The following is a 19,273-nucleotide window of genomic DNA, read 5'->3' as shown; positions in this document are numbered from 1 at the left end:
GTGATTGTGTTTGTTAAGCATGCAATATCATAATTAAAGTGGTTCATAACTTTATATTTATCATATGTGTTTTCTAAATACATTTGTTTCTTACAATCTTCTATAAGGAGTTGATAGAGTTTTTCTTCTCTTTGTATTGGTTTATTTTTCTTGATGATGTTTCCGGTTTCATCCAAACATAAAGGAAGTAACTATACAATGCGATTTCACAAAATAATATATCTGACAAATTATTCCCCATTATGCACATGCCAAGAGTTAGAAGAAGAATGATCACTTTGATTGATGTGTAAATAAGTTACAATTTGTATTGCAAAAAGGTAGTGTTGGTATCAATAAAAAAAAGCTTTTTTACATTTCACCCTAGACTTTGCACCATTTTGCATTTTACCACCTAAAAAAATTGTGACAATGTACAACCTGAGTGGGTTTTTGTCAAAATGTCTGTTAAAAACATGCACATGCCATGCACGTGCCCCCCTTTACAGGGTTTTTTCATCCTTCTATGCCCAAACGAAATATGAAATGAGTTTGGATTGATTTCTTTATTCAACACTTGCTTTTCCAGAGCTTTCTAGAGAATTTCAACGATTCTCTTAAGGGTTTTAAAGGAATCACAACTTTTACTGGAGTTTAGCTAAAAAATTCATGAATTATTGGTGCGATTTGGGTGGATTTGGTGTCTTTTTGTAGATGGAGAACAAACTCAGATATGATGGGTACCCTCCACACTAGCATAAGTTGATGTTGATCTCTTTTACTATTAAAAAACGATTTAATGTATACACAATAAAAAAAGCCAATTGACAGGCGCTAGTTAATAAAAATTAGAGAATGCTATATATAACTCGCTAATGTGAGAGGATATATTTTGCTATTACATTCAATATTTGTCATTTTTTACTTACCAATTAGATTTAGAAAAATACAAATTCAAAATAAGCACAATAGAAATAACCTATTAGCAAGGAGTAAAATTTCGTTTTTTAGGGGTATGGAAATTTTAACACCATACCAAATTAATTTCAAAAACTTTCGCCAAAATTTGCCGAAATCCTCGAAATTTTGACGAAAGTTTCTATGTAGAGACTGGAGAGAGAGAGGGGAGGCAGAGCAGCGTCGCCGACTCGCCGGAGGGAGAGAAGAGATCGAAGAAGCTGCAAAGGCGCGCCGCGCCTTCGTCGAAGAGGGAGAAGAGGAAGATAAGGAGATCGAGGGAGGGAAAGGGAAGAGAGAGATTAGGAGGGAAAAGAAAAATTGGAAGTGAAGGAAGATTGGAGAAGAAAAGAAAAACTGGAGAAAAAAGAGAGGAGGAAGACCGCTTGCTTAAAGAAGACGAAGGCCACTGGAAGACAGGGGAAGAAAAGGAAAAGGAAGGAAAGAAAAAAAAAAAAAATTTTAGGGTCGATTGAGATTTGGAGTCTTTAAGCAATTGAAAGAAAAAAAATTTTAGAATTTTATTTGGGGTTTGATTTGGCCATTTTGGTGTTTCGTTTAGTTGTAAACATAAATTATGAAAAAAAAAAAAATTTATCCCCTCATCATGAAGTTTTATTCCCTTATGGTTTTCCAATTTCGAGATCAAGAATTTGTGAAATTGAAATTTTAGGTAAACCGCTATCGCCGATGCTGTCATTGAGTTGGTTCTATTTTAACCAAATTCGGCTCAATTTAACTTTCGAAGACCATTTCCAAGTCCCTTTGAGTAAGCTTGCTACTTCTCGTTGCCACATTGGTGATTTATTCTTGTAATTTCATTATGTAATTATTAATTAGTGAAGTATCTTTTTAACAGTATTGTCTACAGCGCGCATTATATTCATCACATATCACATGAAACCTACTATATAATTTGGTTTTTTCAATATTTTTTTATCAACGTAGTAGATAATATGTTAAATAAACATATGGTAAAATTTCATTCAAAATTTCCGTATTTTAATAGTAATTTCCATCGTTTCTGTATAATTTTTGTCGAAATTTAAAAATCTTCGAAATTTCCGTCGAAATTTCCTCGAAACCCGAAATTTTATTCCTTGTCTATTAGACATACGCAAAAGAATAATAAATGCAAATGAAGTTATTTGAAGAAAAATAAGACATAGGAAATGTGAAATTATTTGGAAAAGTTTTAGACACAGAGTGTGCGCTTTGCACGATATGAAGAGCCAATTCGCACTTGCGTTAGAAAAAGCCTATGAACCAATTACTACAAAGCAGTTTATTAAATGGATTACGTTTGTCAAAATATCGGTGTATGCGTAATAAAGAGAGCCGCTTCCACAAGTGCGAAGAGGCTAATATTGTTTATAAGTCAAATGTAATATAATTGGATCAAGTTTATTATTTATGATTTTTTGCTTTTAATTTTCGATGGCAAAAAGTAATAACAAGAAAATTCAAGGGGCATTTAAAACTATTCTTGTCCAAAACGTGCTATTTCCGCAAAATTTATTGCTGGGTGCTAAAGTTGTAAACGAAACATGTAAAGGTGCTAGGAGTTTATTTCCCAAAATTTAATTTACAAAAACAAATAACCAGATTGACATGTACAAGACCTTTCTTCCTTTCACGAATGAAGGGAAAATACAAAGTAAATTAAAAAAGGAATTATTGAGATTTTTATATGCCCGCAACGGAACACAAGCGCCACGAGAAATAGTAAGCTCGGTTCTCTCAAGGCAAATCATGTTCAAGTGAATTCAAGACCCGTTTGGCACTACTTTCAAAATTGTCAAAAAAAGCTTTCAAATTAATAAAACCGCTTTTAGTAGCATTTAACAAAAATAAATATAAGTGTTCTTGAATTATAAAAGCATTTTTTAAAATTTTTTTGAAAAGTTTGCATAAACTTAAAACTTTTATAAAAATTTATATGTACTTCTTAACATAAACGCTTTTGATAAAAATGCTACTACATAAAAGTGCTTCTAGAAAGTAGTGCCAAACAAACCCTTAGTATTGTAGTTCCATCCCGACCCCATGTTACATCTAATGGCTCATTGATGGGCCTGTATGCTTTGAAAACCCACATCAGTAAGTCACTACGCGTCATAATTAGGCCTGTACAATTTCATTGGCCAATGTCAAATCTGAACTCAAATGTTCATGCCAAATGTGAAATATAATCTGAAAAACATGTTCTCTTGGTCGAGTATTTTTCAGGTATGATCTGTTAAATACTCGATGAGATTCAATCTAAAGCTTAATAGATGTACAAAAAAAGGTGATAAATTTGTGACAAAAAAAGAAAAAGAAAAACTATCATTCAATACATGAGAGAGAGAGAGAGAGGAATGTATGAGCATCAGTTTTAAAAAGCTCGAATTTTGGAAGCTTCATGGCTTTTACCAATCAGTTTCAATTCCAAATTTTTCTCATCATATGCTCTGATCCTCCAATATTCGAGATCAAATATCAAACCACCACCAACAAAATTATAAACAAAAAAGAAAAGAAAACTAGAGACGAAGAGAAGTAAAATGAACGAAAATTACAGAACTTGAAAGTGGATTTAACAGAAGACAATGGAAAACAGAGAGAGAGAGAGAGAGAGAGAGAGAGAGAGAGAGAGAGAGAGGAATGTATGAGCATCAGTTTTAAAAAGCTCGAATTTTGGAAGCTTCATGGCTTTTACCAATCAGTTTTCAATTCCAAATTTTTCTCATCATATGCTCTGATCCTCTAATATTTGAGATCAAATATCAAACCACCACCAACAAAATTATAAACAAAAAAGAAACGAAAACTAGAAAAATCATAAAAGACAGAACAGATGAAGAGAAGTAAAATGAACAAAAAATACAGAACTTGAAAGTGGATTTAACAGAAGACAATGGAAACATACTATAAAGCCCACACACACACACACGAAAATTGACCCGCTACAAGACTGCAAACAGCATACAAATGTATTATCCAAAATACACAATGGGAAAACGATGAACTGCAAAACAGTAGTCAGAAGCATATTGCATCCAATCATTAGCCTATGTTAGATGGGAACCAGATTACAACTTACTCAAAGCAGCAAAACTTGCCACTTGAGTTTCAACCCCAAACAAAAACAAGGCTATCAAAACAGATCGATTGAGAATAACTATATTCCATGCTAATGTTTCAAAAAGATATACAAACTCACTAATGCAACAGAAACTATAATTGTAATGAAACGAGCAACATCATTTATATTCTTTTAATTAATCAAGGGCAAATACTCAATTTCAGGTTGCCTTCTACAAGAAAATGCTCATGACAGCTAAACATATGAGAAGCATATGATAGATGAAATAGAACATTACAGCAAGTGTAAGACATTAAGGATCACAAAAATACCAACTGAAAACAAGAAAATTACAGAAACGGGGAAGGAAGGGCATGCAACACACTTTAACAACATCAAATTAAAAAAGATGTAATTGATATTTGATAATGTCAAACAAGGACCTTAATTAAAGCAGATTCAAAAGGCAGCACTGTCATACTAAGTTCCACAACAAATCCTAACAAAATTAATAAATATCAAAAATCAAAACTAGGTAACAAGCCAATAACAAGAATCACCATTTCTTTTCTAACTTGAAATCAACTCTCAAAGGCTCGCTTGCATAAGTACGAGTCAAAAGTGTACGGAGCAGGAGCATCAGTCCCCCTTTCTCCTGAATGAGCAGCCCTCAGTGAGCCTGGCACGTCCACCAGTGGGCTGGCACAACACCGTCTGGCAGTTCCCGCACACCACAACTGTTTGCGAGTGACTGAACACGGTGGTACTGCACACAAGAATTTTGTTGTGTTATCCCCAAGCAATGAATAAATTTCCTCTTTCTTTTTTTTTTCAAATCTAAAGCTTATACCTAATACACATAGCTACTTCAATAAAACCATCACTGAGAGAGTAACTTACATGTTGAAGCATCCCTGACACTTCACATCCTGTACAAATTTAAAACAATCAAAATTAGCATTATCACCAATAAAATCAAGTTTAATTATTAAAACAAAAAACAAAAAAAACAAAAATAGTTCTCCCACAAGTAAATGCATCAAATAATTAATTTACATACCATGAAGAAAGAGTTAGGGGACTGCACAAGCCTCTTGAGCTTGTGCTTCCTCTTCTCGAGCTCAGCTGGTGGGTGAAGCAAATCGATATCGTTCTGAAGCACCTGTTTACAACCAGCAACAAACATTTCTTACAAAGAAATCAATCTGCTGACATACTAATTATCTCTTTTTCAATAAAATGATTCAATTAAAATCGCATCAATTTCCAGTTTCTGGGACAGCAAATGGTACTTATAAACAGAAAAAGAAGAAAGTGATTCAGATGATAACAGCGAAAGGTCAGTTAGACTCACCATCTTGATTGATAAACGAATACTGTAGAGACCAACGGCGACCACGAAGGACTCTCTGGAGAGCGAGAGAGCTTGCGACGATGGCTGGAGAGAGGGGCTTTAGGGTTTACAGTTAAGGGTGAATATAAACGAGTGGCAGAAAGATACTGACCATTGGATCCTTAGAAATTCAGATCCGCCTTTCACCCACAGTAGGGGTATTCTCATCATTTTCATCTGACTTTTGTATTCTTTTTAAAATTAATTATCTCCTACTACATGACAACTTTTATATTTACTCTTAATTATACATATTGTTTAAACTTAACAATAAGGTACTTTTCGTATTTTGGAGGCCAGCTGTCCTTTACTAACCCACATTAAATAATCATTTTTCCATTCTTTTATTTTTTTATAGAATATTTAATATTTTTCTTTTTCTTTTCCAGTATAGTTTGTTGTTTGGCTCTGGTTTTAGAGTCTCTGTATTTCCAAATCCCACAAGCTCCAGATCTCTCTCTCTCTCTCTCTCTCTCTCTCTCTCTCTCTCTCTCTCTCTCTCTCTCTCTCTATGCTTGATCGAAGCCTTCTAATGGATCTACTCCGAGCTTAATCGAAGCCTTCTAGATCTGCTCTGACCACTCCGACTTCTCCTCGATTGGGCATGATCACAGCTCGTGGTACGTAGACTCCTACTTTGATTTCTTATCAGTAGAAGGTTCTTGATTTTTTTTTTAACCTCAGTTTTTGAAACTGCAATTTCTGGAACGTTGCAAGTGAACTGAAACTACAGTTTATTGGGGTTGCAGTTACTAACTGCAGTTTCTGAAACTGCAAATGAACTGAAACTGCAGTTTATTTGAGTTGCAAGCTTGCAGTTGCAGTGTAAGTGAAACTGCAGTTTATTGGAGCTGCAGGCTTGCAATTGCAGTTACTAACAGAAAGTGAAACTGCAGTTTTTTTAGAGTTGCAGGCTTGCAATTGCAGAACGATGCTTGTGAGTGAAGATGAACAATGGTCGATTTGGTAAAGTTGAAGAAAGAGATTGATTTGGCAAAGAAAATAAGAAGATTAGTTTTTGGTTGTTTGTGTAGTTGGTTTGGTTGTGATGCGTTTCTTTTGGAAGATGTCTGCATGTTATATTTTGGGTTGGTAGATAGTGTCCGCAAGTTAATAAAAATAGATTGAGTGGTTTTGGTTAATATTTTGCTTTGTTAGTACCTTATAATTAATGGACTCTTTTTTTTATTGGCCTTTACAATATTATTATTTTCAATTTTGCACCAAATCAGCCTTGTTTATAAATTTGTGACAGAAAAAAAAAATTAGATAAAAAAAAAAAAGAGAAAAACTATCATTCAATACATGCAAGGAGAAAAATTTCGTTTTTTTGGGGTGGGGGAGATTTTATCAAAATACCATACAATTTTCGTTTAGATTTTGGAAAATTTTGTCAAAATTTCAAAAACCTCTTAATTTCGGCAAGAGGCGAAGACCAAAGGGAGAGAGGGGAGGAAGAGGCGAGCCGGCCTTGTCGCCGAAGGGCGGCACAGACGGCAGATCGCAGAGAGAGTCAGAGGAAGAGAGAGAAGAAATCTGGGAGGGAGAAAAGATCGGGAAGGGAGAGGAGGAGGATGGAGGAAGAGGGAGGAGAGAGCTAGAAGAGATGCACCTGGAAGCTAGGTTTTTCTGTCTTCGTGAAAGCTGGTGGACTGGGATAGAGAAATGAGAGGGACGAAGAGAGAGTCACGTGAGGAAAAGGAAAGAAAAAAAAAAAAAAAAAAAAGAGAAAAAAGGGGTTTAGGGTTGATTGGTATCCCTTAAAAATGGGTTTAGGCCGAAATCACTTAAAATTCAAATAACTCACCAAAATTAACTTCGAAGTCCGAAAAATGTTCTGTAAAATTCTGTGAGCTCGTCTCGATAAATCTTATTTTTCTACAACTTCAAATTCATTTATTGCCTTCCAAAATTCCTCAGAAAAATTCTAATATCTTCAAATTAACAAAATAATTATCAATAAATCACTATTTACTTCAAAATAAATTATAAACCAACTTTCCTAGATCTCACAATCTATTTGGATTGTGTTTGGTTATTATTGGGTTAAGGGGTTTAGAAAATAACAATATATGTCATTTTCTTATTTGTCTACATATGTTTTAAGGACAATTTGATTCATAATGATTAAATATCCCTTAAAAAGAAGTCATTTTTATGTAATTGTTAATTAGTGAACCATTTTTATTTAATAGTATTTGCTTCCAACACTTATTATATTCATCTTATTCAAGGAATGAAATTTCGCCGAAATTTTTGTTTTTTGGGAGTCCTGAAATTTTATAACATATCCAAGAATTTTTGAAATTTCGCGAAATTTCGAAGTTGCCGCACGTGTATTTTGGTAAACTTTCGGTGAAATTTCAATAAACCCATCCATTTTCAACATTTCTCAGCCCTCCCCAATGACTTCTCTGCATTTCCCAGCCCCCCGGGCGGCTTCCCCCATGACTCCAGAACAGAGATCGACAGCGAAAGAGAGTGAGGTGACGGAGATGCAAGAGAGAGAAGGGGAGAGAGAAAACTGAGAAACAAAGATGAGGGAGAGAGAGAGAGAGAGGAGCGGCTGCACAAAGTTGAGAAAGAGAGTGAAAATATATGTTTAGGACTTTAGGGTTTGGTTAACAACTTGAGAGTGAGGTGACGGAGATGCAAGAGAAAGAGGGGGCAGAGAGAAAACTGAGAAACAAAGATGAGGGAGAGAGAGAGAGAGAGGAGCGGCTGCACAAAGTAGAGAAAGAGAGTGAAAAGATATGTTTAGGACTTTAGGGTTTGGTTAACAACTTGAATATAATATAATATACTTTCTAGTTTCTTATTCAAGGCTTTAGCTTTTTTTTTTTTTTTTTTTGGGTCTGAAAGGCTTTAACACTCCATACTTCGACTTCAACACTCAACATGCCATTAACATATTCGGTATTACTTTTTTTTGTTTTGGCCATCAACATATTGGGTATTACAAATTGGTGGGACTGTGGAAGTAATAGGTTTTATAATTTTTTAGAGTTTTAGGAATATCAAGTATAAAAAATTTAATAATAAAAAATATATATATAAACTAAACAACTATATAATCAACTATATATAATTTTTGTACTAAAAAAAAAATAATTACATAATTTAAGGGTATTAACTAGTTTAATTAAAAACTTTGTACTAAAACTATATACATTACATATTTAAATATGTTTTTTGTCAGACATTAGGGTATTAAAAATGTAATAAAACCTAATTAAAAGTCTAAAACAATATAAACTATAATATGGTTTTTTGTTTTTTTAGAAAAACTATAATATGGGTTTAGTAATTTTTTATAAGTTTATAAACTAAATATCACTATGGAGTATTAAGTTTATAATTTTATATATGTTTGTAAATATATAAGTTTAATATAATTTAGGGTCTAGGGACTGGTTTATTTTGATGGTTTATGGTTTAGGAGGTAGGGTTAAGTAAATTTAATAATATAGGGTATATATAGGGTAAGCCGTATAGGGTATATGGTATATAGAGAGCATAGCCTTATAGGTATATAGAAGGTATAGCCTTACATGGTATAGGGTATAGCCTTATGTAATTATTAATTAGTGAACTATTTTTTTAATAGTATTTGACTCAAGTGCACATTATATTAATCTTATATCACATGAAACCTACTATATAATTTGGTTTTTTCAATGCTTTTTATCAATGTAGTAGATAATATGTTAAATAAACAAATGATAAAGTTTCATTCAAAATTTTCGTATTTTGATAGTAATTTCAGTCGTTTCCGTTGAATTTCTGTCGAAATTTAAAAATCTTCGAAATTTCCGTCGGAATTTCTATCGAAATTTCCTCGAAACCCGAAATTTTATTCCTTGATCTTATTAAATACTTATTTAATTCATGATTTAATATTGTAATATAAATAAATTTGAAGTGTTATTTATATAATTATTAATTAGTGACCTATTTTTTTAATAGTATTTGCCTCCAGCACGCATTATATTTATCTTATATCACAACAAACTTACTATATAATTTGGTTTATTTAATATTTTTTTATCAATGTAGTAGATAATATGTTAAATAAACATATGGTCAAGTTTAATTCAAAATTTTCATATTTTGATAGCAATTAATTTCCGTCGTTTTTGTTTAATTTTGTCGAAATCGAAATTTTTGCGAAAATTTCCTCAAAATTAACCAAAATTTTACTCCTTGAATACATGAGAGAGAGAGAGAGAGAAAGAGAGAGAGAGAGAGAGAGAGAGAGAGGGGAATGTATAAGCATCAGTTTTAAGAAGCTCGAATTTTGGAAGCTTCATGGCTTTAACCAATCAGTTTTCAATTCCAAATTTTTCTCATCATATGCTCTAATCCTCTAATATTCAAGATCAAATATCAAACCACCACCAACAAAATTATAAACAAAAAAGAAATGAAAACTAGAAAAATTGAAAAAGACAGAACAAACGAAGAGAAGTAAAATGAACGAAAAATACAGAAAACTTGAACGTGGATTTAACAAAAGACTGGAGCAGCTGGTGGAAGCGAATGCGGTAGCTACAACCAAAACATCTTTAACACACTTTATATTCGTAGTGCAAGGAAATAACCGAATGCCAAAACCCCAATTACTAATGCAACACCGTTTAAGTTTAGTATGAATGCTCTAAAGGGACTAGCCATTTTTTCTAGTTAGGGAATATACAAATTAGACTAAAAGAGCAATATTACGATAATACCCCTAAAAGAGCCATTTTTCCTAATCTGAATCATCTTCTTTATTAGGCTCACAGATTTAGGCTTTTTAGCAAGATACCCACATGAACTTTGACTCGATTTGTATGTTACCACCTAAATTAAAAATTGAAACAAGTTGCCCCCTGAATTAAATTTTGTTTGCAAGTTACCACCTCCATCCAAATCCTCATGGGTTTTTTGGTCTTTTCATAGAGAAGAATTTGGGTGGGGAAGCTTTTGCCACCTCACCATGCTGAGTGGCAAAGCCCAACCAATTACAAGTGGCCACATGTACAACCATTTTTTTATTTCTCTTTTCATATTTTTACAGACTTTGAAAATTAATTAAAAATAGTTTCGGACTCAGAAAATACACGGAAAATTCTTACGGACTCGTCTTGACTAATAGTAATTTACTATGGAGTCAAATTATCAATTTGTCTTATGAGAGTTTCCAGAAAATTTAGGAAGTCCAAATTTATTTCTAAAAAATTAAAATACTCTGAATTCTTTAAAAATTCATAGGATAATCTCCCGAACTCCAAAAAATACAAGGTCTGCACCATTGGTCTTCTAAAAACTAACACTACTTTTCTCGTGAACACTTGCTACCCAAAAGACCGATAGGTGTTAGAGGAAAATAAATTCAAACTTCGGAATGTTAATTTTTATGAAAGGTAGTGTTATTAGGGTAGCAAGTGTTCATGAGAAAGGTAGTGTTAGTTTTTAGAAGACCAATGGTGCAGACTTTGTATTTTTAGGAGTTCGGGAGATTATCCTATGAATTTTTAAAGAATCCAGAGTATTTTAAATTTTTAGAAATAAATTTGAACTTCCTAAATTTTCTGGAAACTCTCAAAGGACAAATTGATAATTTGACTCCATAGTAAATTACTATTAGTCAAGACGAGTCCGTAAGAATTTTCTGTGTATTTTTCTGAGTCCGAAACTATTTTTAATTAATTTTCAAAGTTTGTAAAAATATGAAAAGAGAAATAAAAAAATGGTTGTACATGCAGCCACTTGTAATTGGTTGGGCCTTGCCACTCAGCATGGTGAGGTGACAAAAACTTCCCCACCCAAGTTCTTCTTTATGAAAAGACCAAAAAACCCATAACGATTTGGATGGAGGTGGTAACTTGCAAACAAAATTTAATTCAGGGGGCAACTTGCTTCAATTTTTAATTTAGGTGGTAACATGCAATTCGAGTCAAAGTTCAGGTAAGTATCTTGCTAAAAAGGCACAGATTTAATACCAAATTTTTACTGAAGAAATTATTATTATTATTATTTTTTTGGTTTGTTCAATGTGTTGTAGTCCCGTAGCAACTGCTTGTTAGCCCAAAAACTCGTAGAGAACACACTATTTATTGGGTAGATCAATTTTGTGATCTCTGAAATACGTGTCGACATGAGAAAGACTGTAGAAATGAACTATTGAAATGAATTTCACTTCAGAGTTCAATTTTTTGATCTCTGAAATAAATTAAAGTGAACTGAACTCTACCACTGCAAGTCATTTTTTTCACCTTTAGTTCAATTTATTGCAATAAAATTGAATTGAATCTCACCACTACAGATGCTATTCCGCGATTCGTGCACTTGCGAGTTAATTTAAAGCTGAAAAAAAGTTAAATAAATTTGCTTTAGGAAAACAACAACACCTTGTTAGTTATTTTCTGCAGACCAAAAAAAAGAATAATGTGTACAAAGCAGACCAAATGCAATTGCCATACTGGTTTAATTATGAATCGTATAGCAGTATATAACATTCATTAAATGCATAATTCTTCAATGCACTATGTGTACATATATATAACCAAGAAATTGATAGAATATTGGTCTGAATATTGGAATTAATTGCTACCTTATTATAACTTTGGTAGATGTGAAATCTGATATATTCTCCATAAAAATGGTACTTACATAAAAATATAATCTATGAATTAATAATTTATCATTGTTGGATCAAGTTACTCTTGTAATAACGTAGCTCATAGCTTAGCCCGTTACGGTTTGAAATGTATTGATCAAGTGGTGTGGCTTGAAGATAGTCCTTCCTGACTTCTTTCGACTCTCACCTGCTATGTACCCGTTCATTAATATATTTGGCCAAGGCTTTTCTTCTCAAAAAAATAAAAAAGAAAAAATTAATCTTATACCCATAATGTTTCAACAGAAAAAAAGAAAGAGATCTCATTAAGATGGCAATTGAATTACCACATATATAATGGTACGCAACATGTCAAGCCTCCCTTAGTTTCCTGTTTTGGTATAACATTCTTCTATGGTGTGTTTCAAAGCTTCTTTCCTAAACCAATACCAACTAAAAATATAAAAGATATGAACCCTTTTAGAAAAAGAACTCTATATTAATACCACAGATTTATTTTTGCTCACCATCACGAGAGGAAATTATTCTGTGTAGCCAATACACCGCCACGTAGTGTAACCAATTCAATCTATACTTTACTAATATAAATATACCGTCCAATAATACTCTTACACGTTGAATTGGTTACACCACGTGAAGGTGTATCGGATGCACCCAATAATTTTTCCATAGTGAGCATTACCACCATCATAGATAATGGAACACATGTCACTCATCCATTATGTGATAATGCTCACCAACACCTTTTTGTGACGAACAAAAATAGATTCTTAATGCCACTACTTGGAAAACCTTTTCCATCTGGGACTAGGCCAAAACTCACACTATTTATATGCAACATTATGCAGACTACTCTTCACACAAAATTTCACTCATCTACCTCTTGGTTCTTTCACACTAAACAATCTGAAATATAATCTAGAATTCAAATTCACGGCAACAATGTTTCCACAACAACAGAATCCATGAAATTCTAGCCCTTCAGTTCACCGAAGAAAATATCATAGCCATTTTTTTTTTGTCAATAAACATCATAGCCATTACAACAAGAAACTTGGACTTCGTATTAAGCAGAAAAAAAGAAAGCAGCCAAAGCATAATTCTGAGTCACTGGATTTAATTGATTTCATATATGATTAGCAGCCATCTGGGAAAAAAAAAATAGCTGCAGCGTTCAACGATTCCATCAGCAAGTTCTGCACTTCTGCTTGATGGTGTTATGCCTCTATCTTCCTTGACAAAGCATCTCATTCAAAGTCCTGCGACTTTATTCTTATACAATTCTATTATACCCTATTTTAAGTTCTTGCAGTCCTCCCTCAAAGAAAGGTTTCAAAAGGAGGGTATCTGGCATTGGACATCTCAGGATGCCTAGAGCCACACACGAGTGATTACCACCTGCGCAAGGAGGTTGTTGGTAGATAGGAAAGGCCAAGATCCAAACTTGATGTCCCAAGGAGTGTTCATCTTCGTTATAGGCAGGACGCATTTGACTGAGTGGACATGGATGGACGGTTGGCAGCCAATGATAGCAGCCAAATCCAATCATGTTGATTGTGCTTGTATAAGCAAATATTTGCCTCACTGTTACCAGCTTCTTCATTCTCTGTATTGTCTTGAATGGCAATAAGACAATACAGTATGTCTGCTTCTTCATATCTGCTTTAAAACGAAGCACAGGGTTGACTGATATCACTTCTAGTTTCCACAACAGAATCCAAGAAATTGTAGACCTTCTGTTCACATTCTTGTATGTCTTTAATCTTTCTGTCAAAGATATTTCAGCCATTCGTTCAACTGCCCAAATATGCAAAATCCACCCCTCGTCTCTTTCAATTTAATAAAGAATGGAGTAAAGTTGATACAAGGAAAACTGCTAGTTCTCATGCATCAGCAAATGCCAAAGCCAAATCAGTAAATACGACCAAGTATGTCCTCCATGCATCAGAAGAACAATGCATACCATCAACAATTATCCCACCCATTCAGATTACAAGATACAAAAGCCTTCCTGGTAAAGTCCTCAACTTGGACAATGAAGAATGGATCAAAAACAGTGCAACACTAACCCAGTGCTTCCATATATAACTTTGTGTTCATCACATCTTCTTTGGATTCTGGATACCTTTTTGGCTTAAATAGCTTCCATAGTCCAACAGGATGTCGGCTTTGAACTTTAACATCTCCTGAAAATCTCCCAAACATTTTTTCACAATCTGGGTACGGTTTGACATACAGGTTATAGAATCTAAGCCTGCTAGGCTTGATCAAACCCCTTAACCCCACCTCACAACCAAGCCCACCTTTTGATCTCAAATACTCTATCACATTGTAGCGAGGAATGATTTGCTTCTCAAAATTCACGCCCAAATACTCTGGAACGTCAACCAAACAACGGATATTGAATTTCATTCTACGCATTAAAAACTCAATCTTCCTCTCAATGTCCCCCACCTTATAAATAATTGACCTTGGTTCCTTCCACAACACCTCAAAAGCCTCTCTACGAATCAATCCATATCTGCACAAGCAGTCAACTCTCAATTTCACTTCAAACCCAGCTCTAAATTCTCCCTCACCAAAAATCTTCTCCTTGATGGGTACCCTACATTTTAAAGTCCTCAACAATTCCAAACACTGCGAAAATTCACCCAATTCCATGCCAAGAATTCTTGGCTCTTTCATTATCTCTCTCTTAACCACATCCTCACCAAAGCCAAAACCCTTAAACTCATAAAACAATGGCTTCAACCTATCTTCAACCCCAAATCCTAATACCCCTGGAAAAGAACGAAGAACCCAATCAATTCCATCCCTCAGAATTCCAATTACCACCAAGAATTCCAGTCTCCTTTGAATTTCCCTCTCATTCATCAAAATCACACCTGGAAAACCCTCTAAAACCCTCCTAACGGTGCCATCATTAAACCCTAAACCCCTCAAAACCTCAACACTCTTAGAAACACCATCTGGGTCTATCTGAAACCTCTTAGATTGTTCCAAAACACTCTTAATCATCAATGGGGAAGCACTCAAAAGCCCCAAACTTGAGAACCCCATTTCCCATTTCTTGAGGAACTCAGAATCCAAAACCCCGGGGCAGCCACATATCAGTGAAACAAGGGAACTCTGGGGTATTTTGAAGGACAAGAGAATAGCTAGAGACTTCTCTAATTCCTGTAAGTTGGAATTCAGTAAAAAGTGATTCTTTGAGAGGAAATTGTGGAGCAGAGAAGATGGGAAGCCATACCTTTGGAGCAGAGTTGCGAGGGAAATCTGCTTCCTGTATTGGGATTGGTGGGAAAATTTAGGCTTTATTGGGTTTGTTGAAAAAGATTGGAAATTTTGGTCCGAGAAAGTTGGGTTTTGTTTGGGGGTTAAAGTGAGTGTGAAGCGGGTGACTGTGGTTCTTGTTAAAACCTTTATGGCCATTTGACGATTCTGGGTTGTGCTTGCTTAGCACTCCCTATGTGTATGTGTGGTATGACCTTCTCAGCTGCATAAAGGGTTGCTTAGCACTCATACGACCCAAATGTATGAGTCGTATGACCTTCCCACCAAGGCACCAACCTAAATCGGTAGATCCTAGATATTAGTTGATCGAGAAAGAGACAAACTTTTGAATAAGAAGGTGTGTTGAGGCGGAATTTTAGACAATTTACTTGGTTGGAGCTTTCATCAAACAGGTATAGTGCTTGCTGCTTGGGTGAGGATGGCTGAACGCTAATTGAACACACACCCCAAAATGATCAATCCAAGCTGTATATACAGAGGCCATACCGACTGGTTTTCCGTTTTGCAGCGCCGACGATCAGTGCGAGGAGCTTGGCTGCTGAAATTGATCAAAGCAATGGGGTCGGCGCCAAGGCTGATGAGCACGACGAGGGAGCGTGCCGCGTGATCTGAATTCGTAAAGATTGCGTGACTTCGACTTGTCAATGGTGGTGCGAGGCTGACTTCGAGCTTTAAGCCTTTAAGCTAGCTGTTGGCAGAAATCAAATTGGAAAGAATAGCACGGGCAGCAACTTGTTTTGATGTTTGGTTGATCATGTTACAATTATCTGAAATTATTGTCATGTAATTTCAATAATTATCCGCCCATTTGGGGTGGATACTATCTTGTCTCAGCTGATTGGATAAAACTCATATCTCAGTTAAGAGATAAGGATGGTAGATGAGGATTGTGGTCTTTGAATTTGAATTCAAACAGAGACCCAATCTCACCACACTTCTGATAACTCTCTCTAGGAAACCACAAGAAAAAGAGAAAGTCTGATGGTAGACTTATATATAAACACTCGTGCATATACTCTTTAGTAACTCAACCTTAGACAATTCACCAAAAGAGTCTGGGAGCTTTGGGATCGTGGAAATCTTGGGATCTGACTTTCATAGCAATTCCCTTACCTTGGAGACACAAGAACGTGCATAGAAGTTGTGATTTGCGTTCCACAGCAGCTGGGTTGATTACTGCACGTCGAGGCCGTAACATCGAGGTGGTTACACTAATTCAAGACACTTCCGCACAGTAAGTAATCTGAACTGGAGTTTGATTTCCAATTGGCATTTGATTTCCAATTGACATTCGATTGCTGTACTAATTGCTATATGAGATGTCAACTATTACATTACGGAATGTAAACTATTGCATTGATATAACTATTACTTCGAGCTTTAAGCTAGCTGTTTGCAGAAATCAAATTGGAAAGAATAGCACGGGCAGCAACTTGTTTTGATGTTTGGTTGATCAAAACTCAATTAGCTGTTGGTTGGGTGTTGTTTGAATTAAAAGAGAATGGGGGAGTCAATGAGACGTCGGCCTGGGGGTTTAGAAAAATGGGTTCTTGGAGTATATATATATTGGTTGGCTTGTTGATATAGAAATTAAGGGAAAGAGAGATGAAAGAAATGGTGTCGGCCTGGGACTCTAGGAGGAGTGAGAATGGGTTTTTTGTTGTTTGGTATATTTTGAAATAGAGAAGAAAAAAAGTGGGTTTTGGTGTCAACAAAGTCTGGGAGGATAGAGAGAAATGAAACAAGAAGAAATGGGCTTAAATGGCTGCTTTGTGTAGAAGGAATTTAATACATATATATGGCTTTTTATCACCAATAGTCTTTCTATTTCCACTCAAATATTAAATTGGTCATAAATTGCATTTTAAATCAATTTCATTCATCTTCTTCCTCCCTTGATCCTTGGCAGCCCTAGCAGCAGATTTCGAAGGACCCGGAGTTCCTCCCCCTCCTCTGGCACAGGTAGTGCCAGGACAACTACTCGGGGTAATGGCAAGCACCTCTTTGCCCTTACTCTTTTTCTGGGGAAGAGTAAAAGCAGAAGAAGACTGTTAAATTCCTAGTTTATATGGGTTTTCTTGTAATTATAGAAATAGATGTATTTGCTATTTAGACCCTCACTTGTACAGGTATAAATACCTTTCTTATGTGATTAATGAAATATGCTGAAATTATTAAACCCTAAACACATTATTTTGACATGGTATCAGAGCCACCCAAACTCCTATTCGTCAGACTTAGGTTTTTGGTGGTGTGTTAGGGTTGATCTTGATCTGTTTTTATTGCTCCTTGCGTGAGAATCTCTCTGTGTAAATCCTTGTTGCTGTGTGCATGGGATTAATTTTGCTCTGTTTTTTGTTCCTCACGTGACTTCTCCATATCTGCTGATAAAATACAAATATTGGTATTTTATATCCCTATCTTCTGCTGCCCAGACGACGACGACGCTGCTGCTGCCCAGACGACGACGACGCCGCCCAGATAATGACGCCGCCGTCTGTTCCCTTGTGCGCCGAACAGTTGCAGCGACGCCGACGCCGTATGTTTCTCTGTGCGCCGACCACACCGTCTGATCCTCACTGCCGTGGCGCCTCCAGTCAACCAGCAGCAAGCCATCCCGCCGCCCTCTGCTGCTCCAGTCAACCAACAGCGACGCCAGCGACTTAACCCGACGCGCCGCCAGCCCGCTTGCCCGACGCGACGCTGACCCGCTTGCCCGACACGACGCCAACCTGCTTGCGACGTTGACTGAACGACGGCCGTTGTTCTTTCCTGTTTGCAGCGCCGTCGATTCTTACTCCTCGCTGCTGCTGTGTGCGTGACCTGCTCTCTGACTTGTTCCGCTGCTACAAATCAGTTTTTTGGTTCCGCTGCCATATTTGCTATTTGGTTCCGCTGCCATATTTGCTATTTGCTATTTGGTATCAGAATTGGTATCATGGCCGACTCTTCCAAGACTGATGGCAAGAAGGCTGAATTGAGTACACCTCCTACACTTCCTCCGGTTACTTTTAATGACTCAGTAATCACACCAGAAAAGCTTGATGGCACAAACTATGGTGAGTGGGCTTTAAATGCACATAATAAGATCCGAGGCCGGAAGCGATGGGGTTTAGTTTCAGGTTCACATCCTATGCCTACGGATCATGATTCACCTGAATTTGAGGCCTGGGAAGATGAAAATTGCATGGTTAAGTCTTGGCTCTTGGATGCAATGACCAAAGATGTGCGTTCATTGTTCATTCGTATGGCGACAGCCAAGGAGATATGGGACGCTCTCAAGAGGCAGTATTCCGTGAGTCAGGATGGTTCCAAGGCTTATTCTCTCCATTGTCAGGTTATTTCCACTCGTCAAAATGGTCGAACTATTATTGAATATTTTGGTATATTGCAAAAACTTTGGCAGGAGGTGGATGCAATTCAACCTTGTCCTATGGAATGTTCGAGAGATATTGGGTTGTATAATGATATTGTTAGTGCTAATCGGCTATATGTTTTTCTGGCTGGACTTGATTCGCATTTGGATAGTGTTAGAGGAAGGATTCTTGCTACCTCTCCTCTGCCTGATCTTCGTACTGCTTATGCTACAGTGTGTGCTGAAGCTAATCGCCAGGATGTTATACTTGGTGGTCCTAATAATACTAGTATGGCCATGGTGGCCAGACCCTCAAGTGGTAATCGGTTCGGGACTCGAAAGAATGAGACTCGGAAATGTACTCATTGTAATGGTACCAACCATGTGGTAGAGAAGTGTTTTCAACTTCATGGGTATCCGGAATGGCATCCGAAAGGCATGAAGGCATCTCCAGGGGACTCTCCTTTTAAGGCTACCCAACCGGCTCCTAAGGGAAATTTGGTCAATACTTCTGTTTTTGCTGCTAAGTCAGGTATATCTTATTGTGCTTTGCGTACTCCTGCTAATTCTTGTACAACTACATGGATAATTGACACAGGTGCCACC

At 36.1% G+C, this 19,273-nt stretch overlaps 2 protein-coding genes and 3 non-coding genes across 5 annotated transcripts; all 5 read right to left on the bottom strand.

Annotated features, from left to right (window-relative positions):
* Positions 1–3,301: 3,301 nt before the first annotated feature.
* Positions 3,302–3,390, bottom strand: LOC147283600 (small nucleolar RNA SNORD36). The gene has a single exon (XR_015122544.1). It is a non-coding gene; the product is annotated as a small nucleolar RNA SNORD36 (small nucleolar RNA).
* Positions 3,391–3,587: 197 nt separating this feature from the next.
* LOC147283599 (small nucleolar RNA SNORD36) lies at positions 3,588–3,677 on the bottom strand. Its single transcript, XR_015122655.1, has one exon. It is a non-coding gene; the product is annotated as a small nucleolar RNA SNORD36 (small nucleolar RNA).
* A 724-nt stretch (positions 3,678–4,401) lies between these two features.
* LOC147283598 (small ribosomal subunit protein eS27y) lies at positions 4,402–5,511 on the bottom strand. Its single transcript, XM_086244200.1, has 4 exons — positions 5,358–5,511; positions 5,064–5,165; positions 4,904–4,932; positions 4,402–4,769 (listed from the first exon to the last, which is right to left on the bottom strand). Exons 1-4 carry the CDS (start codon positions 5,358–5,360, stop codon positions 4,643–4,645), a joined length of 261 nt encoding a protein of 86 aa, XP_086100326.1. The 5' UTR covers positions 5,361–5,511; the 3' UTR covers positions 4,402–4,642.
* A 4,154-nt stretch (positions 5,512–9,665) lies between these two features.
* Positions 9,666–9,755, bottom strand: LOC147283597 (small nucleolar RNA SNORD36). The gene has a single exon (XR_015122742.1). It is a non-coding gene; the product is annotated as a small nucleolar RNA SNORD36 (small nucleolar RNA).
* Positions 9,756–13,067: 3,312 nt separating this feature from the next.
* LOC147283596 (Mitochondrial transcription termination factor family protein) lies at positions 13,068–15,983 on the bottom strand. Its single transcript, XM_086244719.1, has 2 exons — positions 15,681–15,983; positions 13,068–15,588 (listed from the first exon to the last, which is right to left on the bottom strand). The coding sequence occupies exon 2, from the start codon at positions 15,448–15,450 to the stop codon at positions 14,083–14,085; it is 1,368 nt and encodes a 455-aa protein (XP_086100845.1). The 5' UTR covers positions 15,451–15,588; positions 15,681–15,983; the 3' UTR covers positions 13,068–14,082.
* Between the last annotated feature and the right edge of the window lie 3,290 nt (positions 15,984–19,273).

The sequence above is a fragment of the Dryas octopetala genome, chromosome 5, assembly GCF_963921425.1.
Source record: "Dryas octopetala chromosome 5, drDryOcto1.1, whole genome shotgun sequence".
In the NCBI taxonomy this organism is placed as follows: domain Eukaryota; kingdom Viridiplantae; phylum Streptophyta; class Magnoliopsida; order Rosales; family Rosaceae; genus Dryas; species Dryas octopetala.
This window is presented reverse-complemented; position numbering and strand designations above follow the sequence as displayed.